The 9,245-nt window shown below is 36.3% G+C and overlaps 1 protein-coding gene across 1 annotated transcript; it reads left to right on the forward strand.

The window, feature by feature from the left end:
- Positions 1-4,141: 4,141 nt before the first annotated feature.
- On the forward strand, positions 4,142-7,402 carry s1pr1 (sphingosine-1-phosphate receptor 1). Its single transcript, XM_051910732.1, has 2 exons — positions 4,142-4,309; positions 5,080-7,402. The coding sequence occupies exon 2, from the start codon at positions 5,280-5,282 to the stop codon at positions 6,366-6,368; it is 1,089 nt and encodes a 362-aa protein (XP_051766692.1). The 5' UTR covers positions 4,142-4,309; positions 5,080-5,279; the 3' UTR covers positions 6,369-7,402.
- The last annotated feature ends 1,843 nt before the right edge of the window (positions 7,403-9,245 follow it).

Raw genomic sequence — 9,245 nt, forward strand, 5'->3', positions numbered from 1 at the left:
GGCGGATTGTGTTTACTGACAGTGGTTTCTGGAAGTATTCCTGGGCCCATTTAGTAATGTCATTGACACAATCATGCGGATGAGTGATGCAGTGTTGTCTGAGGGCCTTCTTGTTGCTCACGTGCCAACTTTTTTGAGACCTGTAGCAGGCATCAAATTTGAAATGAGCTCATTTAGTAGATAAAAGTGTAAAATTTCTCCATTTAAACATTTGTTATGTTATCTATGTTCTATTGTGAAGAAAATATTGGCTCATGTGATTTGAAAGTCTTTTAGTTTTCATTTTATTCAAATTTAAAAAACGTCCCAACATTTCCAGAATTCGGGTTGTATATATACGTATGTGTGCGTTTTCTTGAGATTATGATAAAAATACTGTAAATCATTTTGACGTTTGTCCACAGAAAAAGTTTCTCTCACCTTTAGCAAAAAAAAAAAAAAACAACCAACCAATGTCTGTTGGTTTTTAGCTATTTTCTTGACACGTGAAGCTCAACAGAAACAATCAGGAAACGTCATTATTTAGGAGAAATTCCTTCGTTGGCCCAGCTGGGCATGTGGAACTAATTACTGTCGAGGAATTTACACAGCAAGTGAAACTGAGAACATGTGCTGCATGTCACGCAGCTTGTATGAATTGCTGTAGCAGTCATGACGTTGTTATGAGCGTCTTCCTGTCTCAGGATTAATGGATAGAACCCGAGGTTAAGAGACAAGGTCACAGACGTAGTGATTGCAGTTTATTAATCACTAATGACTTAACGGGAGTAAATACACAAAGACTCTACCTATGTGCGCTGTTACTGTTTATGTCACGTGATGTGCTAGCTTTGCCCGTGAGAAGCAAAAGGATGCAGGTTATTTTGGGGGTTTTGGTTGTGAATAAGTGGATAGAGTTTGACTCTCACGATTGCTATCAGCTATCAGTAGTTCCGCTCTCATCGTTCGGCCTATTGCTGACCTGGTTTTTGTGGACATTGCAAAGCTGTTTAATATTCCTATCTAGTATTTCAAACAAAAATGTCTGGAATAACAGAAAGAGGAGCTATTTGTGCCATGTTTCAGGGCGGGCAGCGTGACCTCGGAAACCGAATATAGCTGTCTCGCTCTCTTTCCTTCTTTCTCGGAACAATATGTTTCTTTATCAGTCACTTTTCCCATATTTGTCAGCTAAATCATGTCAGCCTGTGTAAACCCCTGGACGGCCTTGTTAAAATAGCAGTACGTCACCTGTGTGTGTGTGTGTGTGTGTGTGTGTTGGCTGGCTGTAGCCTGTTAATTCATTTGTTGTTTCCTGAGATCATATTCCCCAGGAATGCTTTATGAGGTCAATTTGATGTAGTGACTACAAGTTACAGATATTTTTATTACCCATGCCTGAAGGGGCAACAGATCTTTACACTTTTTCAAAGACTTTAAACTGTTCTGTGGCCTACATCTGGATTCAATGAATGAATCAATCAGTCAGTCAATTAGTCAATAAATGGATGAATGAATGAATCAGTGAATCAATGAATGAATGAATCAATCAATTAATCAGTGAATCAGTCAATGAATGAATGAATCAATCAATTAATCAGTGAATCAATGAATGAATGAATCAATCAGTCAGTCAATCAGTAAATGAATGAATGAATCAATCAATTTATTATTATTTTAAATATTTTAAAAAGTATTTATTTATGTTTTATTTATTATTAAATATAAATATAATAAATGTATTTATGAATGTATTATTTAAATGTATATTATTATTATTGTTATTATTCATTTTTTAATTAATTCATTCAAATTTAAATATGTAAATAATAAATGTATTATTCATTTAAATGTTTAATTATTATTATTTAAATAATAAATAGATTTAATAATTTATTATATAATCCATTTAAGATATTTATGAATAATAATAATAGTACAAATATATTAAATAATTAAATAAAATATTAAATAATAAATTGTTATTATTAATGAAATAATTAAATGAAATAATTTAATAATTTATTATTTATTTAATTTAATATATTATTATTATTATTATTATAATTATTGTATTGATAATTATCATTATTATTAATAATAATAATTATTATTATTAATTAATAATAATTAAACTGATTAATGATTTTTTTAAAAATTGTAATTCTATACTAAAACTACTAAAAGTCTCAAAACAGTTTTGTACAGAAAAAAATTAATATGAAAGGTTAATAAAAAAAGTTAATAAAAAATTGTCCATTATAAGTACGTTAGTGTAAATGCATTTTTGTTTGTTTCTGCAAACTGAGGGATGGATTAGATGACTTGTTTTTAACACAGAACTTTCATGTTTTTTTTTATGTTTTGCTTCAAAGAATGAGATGGAAACAGAATTTGTAATATTTTTTCGTGGGTCAAACATCATTTGGATCCACCAATCATCAGTTTGGCACGAATTGTAAAGCTTTGTGTTCCTGAAATTGAACTGCAGCTGTAGGGGATTCTTGCATACTAAGTGCCGAAGAATGCACAGATTTAGTGTTGACTGACTTATGTGTGAATCGTGCATGATTCTAAAAAAAAATTTCCATGGAATCTTCACCTAATGATACGTTGTAATGCCCGAAAATCATCCGCGTTTTGTTGGCATGGGAACGAATTGGACGAGGAGTTGACAGGAAACACATGGCATGTTAGGTGAACGGCAGGGAAGAGGAAAGAAACAAATGTCAAGACCTGTGAAATGTTGTGTAACCGCAGTACATACATCACGTGTCACGCCAGTGCGCCGGTACTCAGAACTGTGTTTTGAAAAACTTTCTAAGAAGACACACCAAATACTTTTGCCCCCAATGGGACTATTGCCTTTCTCTTTTCTCTGAAGCTGTGAAACAGTACCATAGGTGAAGTCAGAGAAACACAATTAAAAATACTGCTCCATGTTCAACTTTGCTCTCTTCCCACCCCCCAAACCCATATACAGCTGCAGGGTTTCTCACAGCAGCTCCGGGTGTGTGACCTTTGACCCTTTGCAACCTTGACCTCTCAATCTGATCTTCGAAGAAGCTACTTTAACATGAACAATCGCTCTTGAGGATGCATCTTTAAGATTCTGTGACTGAACACCCTAGCAACCACTCAAAAAACCTTAGCAACCACCCAGAACAACCACATAGCAACACCCTGGCAACCACCAGCACTGATGGTGGTGAGTGCTACAATTGTATTATCTTAATAAAATACAAAATTCTGGTCTGTTTTCCCACATGACAATGATCACAACATTTTATTTTTTTAACCTCTGTTTGGCCTGCGACACATCCGAGAGATTTATGGGTGGATGGATGAACAATGTCTTATGTGTGGCTTAACACTTTTTGGGGCCACTTTATATTCAAAACATTATATCACAAGATGCAGATCACCCTTGACTGTGAATAAATCTATTAATCCAACTATGAAGATGTTCCTTGGAGGTGTAAATCCCTGACACATCAAAGAGCAGCTCCACAGGCCTCTGGACCTGCAGTAAAGGTTTAGGGGCCATTGAGAGCAGCAGACCTGAACAGACCGGGTGGCACATGTGATTAATGCTGAGTTGAAATTAGGGCAAATGGGGGGTAGATGAGCAGTCATGCTTGGCCTGCCCACCCGGTTCAGGTCGTGGTGTTTGGGGTGAGTCTGTTCGCAGCTGGGACATTCCCATAGGAAGAAACAAAAGAACAAGGGATATGGGGTTAATCTGAATTTAGCATAATGTGATTTGACATAATACAATTGAGATCTACCTCTATAATGAACTCTAACTATAAAATGAATATTTATAGACACTACCAGTCAAAACTTTGAAATAATTTTTAAGTTCCTAATAAGTAGCTATTTAGTAAGTTTTTTTTAATGTTTTTGAAAGAAGTTTCTTATGCTCACCAAGGCTGCATGTATTTGGTCATAATATATATATATATATATATATATATATATATATATAAATATATATATAATAGAGATTTCTGATTATTATTTTGTGCCATTCATTATTATCGCAGTGTTTGAACTTCATTGTTTTGGAATGTCTTGGAGAGCTTTGGATGCTGTGGAATAATAAGAGGGTAATGAGACCGAGGGAAGGGGGAGGGATATGAAACGGGTGGGCTGAACTGCAGAGGGGAGAATTGGCTCTCCAGTCTCTCTCCAGTCAGAGAAAAATTGCCCCTACAATCCTCCACACGAGACTCGAGCGATGCGATAAATACTACATCTTTGATATCTAGCCATATTGCATCAATATTGCAGGATTACACAGTCAAAACGTTTGGTCTGGAGTTTAAAGGTAAGAGAAACTCTTCTTGTCCAACCTTTAACTTTTGAATGTCAAGCGACATCGATTTTAACCGTCATAAGTCTAAAGTTTTACTATAAAAGTTCGTAATATCGCGAATGGATTTTAAATGTAAGTGTGAAATATAACAGAATAGTAATCGTGAATACGACTTTTTTCGTTTTGACATCTCGTCATGTCGTACAAATTTGACAGTGTTGAAATTAGTATTCACAAAATGAGCGAATATTTAAAATGTAACACGCATTATTTACACTTCTTTTTCTGTGTTTTTCGTTATTCTGGGTTTAACAAAACATTTTTTAACAAAAAGAAAATTATTAATTTGCTTTGCTGTTCATTTTCTTTTACATTAGAAAAATACGTTTTATACAGTTTTACGTTTTATATGAGTGTTGCTATAGGATATAAAAACAGTTTAATCGTATAGCCCATATATATATATATATATATATATAGTTGAGGCATCTCTTGGCATGTCCTCTAAGTTTGACATTGTTGAGATTCGTATAAATAAGATGATACCGAACATTCCAGTAGAGAATACCAAACGTTTTCATGTTTATGCTTCGCTTTTCATTAGTAAATTATTCGTTTTGAGATTTTATTTTTTCTAATTGTTTTTTTGTCGGGTGCTTTTTTTTTTTTTTTTAAATAACTGTTTTTCAATGAAGCTGTTCATAACTTCAGGAAATATAAATATTCTATTATAGAAATATGCCGTTCAAGTGTTCTAATTTATGGCAATTTATTTCCTCTAGCGTTTTCATGATGCAGTTTTTGGATTTGTGGACCGCATTCATCCTCTGTAAGGATTTTTACCTGACTTGAGAGAACCTTGCTTCCATGACATCATACTGAGAGGAGAACTGGATACCCAGTTTCCCAAGTCCACCAGCACCCCTCTGTGGCCTGTGGTGGGTTGCACTTTGGATTTAAAACTACCAAGCCAGTGCGAACCATGGATGACCTAATCGCCAGACACTACAACTTCACTGGGAAATTTCGCAAGGTCGACAGGGACCCTGGACTAAGAGCGGACTCTGTCGTGTTCATCATCGTGTGCTGCTTCATCATCCTGGAAAATGTTCTGGTTCTCCTCACTATTTGGAGGACCAAGAAGTTCCACAAGCCCATGTACTACTTTATTGGGAACTTGGCCTTGTCAGACTTGCTGGCCGGGGTTGTGTACACGGCAAACATCTTGCTGTCGGGAGCCAACACATATAAGTTGACCCCAACGCAGTGGTTCTTCAGGGAAGGGAGCATGTTTGTGGCCTTGGCCGCTTCTGTGTTTAGTCTCTTGGCCATTGCTATTGAGCGACACCTGACCATGCTGAAGATGAAGCTCCACAACAACGGCAAAACGTGCCGGGTCTTCATGCTGATCAGCACCGTGTGGTTCATCGCTGCCATCTTGGGCGGCTTACCCATCATGGGATGGAACTGCATCGAGAGCATGAACAACTGCTCCACAGTTTTGCCTCTCTACCACAAGACCTACATCCTCTTCTGCACTACCGTATTCAGCGTCATCCTCATGGCCATCGTCATCCTGTACGCCCGCATCTATGCCCTGGTCCGTACGCGGAGCCGCAAGCTGGTCTTCCGCAAGGTGGCCAACGGCCGCGGCAGCAACAAGAGTTCGGAGAAGTCCATGGCCCTGCTGAAGACCGTCATCATCGTGTTGAGCTGCTTCATAGCGTGTTGGGCGCCACTCTTCATCCTGCTCCTGCTCGACGTGGCTTGTCAGATCCGTGCTTGCCCGATCCTCTTCAAGGCCGAGTGGTTCCTAGCTCTGGCCGTGCTCAACTCCGCCATGAACCCTCTGATCTACACCCTGACCAGCAATGAGATGCGCCGGGCCTTCATCAAGATGCTCAACTGTGCCGTCTGCTGCCAACCGGCAGGCAAGTTCTCCAGGCCCATCATGGGCGCTGAGTTCAGCAGGAGCAAGTCGGACAACTCCTCCCACCCCAATAAGGACGAGCCCGAATACTCGCCCAGGGAAACCATAGTGTCTTCTGGGAATATCACCTCTTCTTCTTAAAGGGACTATCTTCTAAATTTTTGTCTCATTCCGTAGCAAGTGTTTGTCTGAATGAGTGTGTTTGTTCGGTCTTCGGCGTCCTCGTTGTTTGCAATCCTTAATGGTAGCGGAGTGCTGGGAGAAACCAGGATTTGTTGGAAGTCTCGGCTTGTGCTTACATTTAAGACTTCGTCTTCTGCTATTCCTGACAGACCGCCAGTTGAAACTTTTCCGCAACTTAGGGAAGCACTTAACCAACTGTTATTCAGTCTTTTTTTTTTTTTTATCCCAGTCAAATGGAATCCTGTAGACAAGCACTTTTCGGGGAAATGCTCCTTGAGAACCAACATAGCATTACTGACTCGGTCTAAAATGGATTGATGTGAAACATACTAGCTTGTTATGGTTGTTTGTACTACATTTTTGGAATTAAATTGAAGAAATGCAGTCGAGAGGTACTTGCGTTTCTTTGAGTTAACACTATGGTTTTAGGATGTTATTTCGCCCCTGATCCAGAATGTATTTTGTAAATGTATTTGTTTTTCTTTACCTTTCAACAAATAAACTGTTGTTGTAGAAGAGTGTGCATGTACATTAGCTGTCAATATTAATTTATCTTGAAACAGTTCCAATAAATTTGAAACTTGGAGGGATGGAACTAAGTGTTGTGTTTATTAATTGTAAATATATTTTATTATTTTACTTTGATAGTACGCCGTGTATTATAGCTCGTGCACATTGATCTGCTCTGCCGCCCATCAGGGGTAGTTTTGTCTTTGCTGGGTTGCATGGCTCAACTCTAATGACTCTAATTTGATGTAATGGAAAGATCCGGAGAATTTAAGGTAAATGTCTATGTGAATTTTCTGGTGGCATGTCACAATACAACAGAATTCCAGCTGGTTTATCAATGTAAAGGCTTTTATTTATCCATATGTTCCTCATACATTCAATCAAATGAGCCAGTTTTATCCTTGTTCACTGTTGCACATTGTAACATCTAGCCTGTGTTTTTGTTCTGTTAGTTGTTAATAAATATTGTCGATGAAATTAAAGTTGTGATTTATATTTTAATGTAAAGTGAAATTTTACTGTTTTGTTTAGTATTTAGAATTGGGTCCAAAAGTTTGAGACCATGCACATCATCAAATTTAAACATGGAAATAAAGTTAAAAAAAACCTATTGGACAAAAAGTTAATATGTTCTTCCATTGAAGCTCAAAATTCTCTGGATCATTCTCTAATAATTCTGGAGAACACGATCATCAGGTTTGACACAAAACTCTCAGCTGCTACAGTCATTAAAGGGATAGTTCACCCCAAAATGAAAATTTTGTCATCAAAATTTTGTCATACATTATTGGTAGCCATTGAGTTCCATAATATTTTTTTTCCTACTATGGAAGTCAATGGCTATCAGTTACCAACATTCTTCAAAATATCTTTTGTGTTCAACAGAAGAAAGAAACTCATACAGGTTTGGAATAACATGAGGGTGAGTAAATGACAATATTTTCATTTTTGGGTGTACTATCCCTTTAAGGCAGACATACTGAAATTTATATTATTTTTTCACGTTAATTATTTCAAATTTATGATTATATGATTATATAGGTACACTTAAATTATAACAAAATTTAATAACTCCCAAAAAGCACAAAAAACAAAACAAAAAAATTAATGTAAATGTAGCTTCGATTCATGCACAGAAGCAAATATGTTCACATATATGAGCAAAGAGCGCCACCTACTGGATACCTGCTGAAATGGCTTCTTCATAGCGTCACCTTTTAACGCAAGATAATCATTAATAATAATTCATTCGCAAAGCTTAAAATATCAGGCATAATAAATGCTTATCATGTACACATTTACACTAAAAATACACATTTACATTTAAATGGATGATATATCGAGATTTTTATGACACGCATCCAGTTTTAAGATGGGTACAGTTACTGCAATCAATTTGCTTCTTTACATTAATATTCTGGATAATTACCATGGCAAGTATGGGCATGCAGATCATTTATTGTTTGACCTTAGATGTACATTTTCCTCTATACATCCACATATGTTTTAATCTTAATCTAATATGTTTAAACTTGATGAAAAAAGATTCATGAACATGTTGAGTAAACTACCTATTTGGCTTACAACCACATTTTTCCCCTAACTAATAATCATTATACTTATTAATGTTATTCTAATAGCCTACTACAAAAAAAAAAAAAAAAAAAAAAATCAACCCTCTAAAATTGAAAACGTAAGTTTAAATGCTGCCTATCACTTGGAATTTCACTACTGATGAAGAACATTTAGATGAAATGATTGTGACATGTTAAATAGATGGAAACAAAGATGGTACTATAACACAATGATGAAACATTTTTACAGTGAACCAAATCATTACTAAGAACAATATAATTCAATATTGCAATGATTTGAATGTGGTTCTGAACACAGTGCAAGTCACGGATGGTAAGGTATAAACAATGGATAAATCACACAAGTTTATTTTAGTTAATGACTAATACATTTTTTTCATGGGTTCAATGGGTTCAGTTTTATTTGAATGGGCCTTGCACTGACCTGCAACAAGAGTTTATTTTACATATGTGTAATTTATTCATTAAATGCAACATTAATGTTCAGAACGGCTTACGGTATTGCAGTAAGTAAATATCTCTTCGTGTATATCTTTATACTCCCTCACACATACCATAGAGGAAGAAACTGTCACCAAAAAATGCAACCAAACTCTTTACCCACTTTCACGGCGATGGTAAAGCAAAAGCATCATGGGAGCACGAGTTCTTTTCGCCGAGTTTCCCTATTGCTTGTTGCTATGGCTGCGATGCGACAGAACTACAGCTCCCAGAATGCCATTTTCTGTAC

The sequence above is a fragment of the Ctenopharyngodon idella genome, chromosome 10, assembly GCF_019924925.1.
Source record: "Ctenopharyngodon idella isolate HZGC_01 chromosome 10, HZGC01, whole genome shotgun sequence".
Classification (NCBI taxonomy): domain Eukaryota; kingdom Metazoa; phylum Chordata; class Actinopteri; order Cypriniformes; family Xenocyprididae; genus Ctenopharyngodon; species Ctenopharyngodon idella.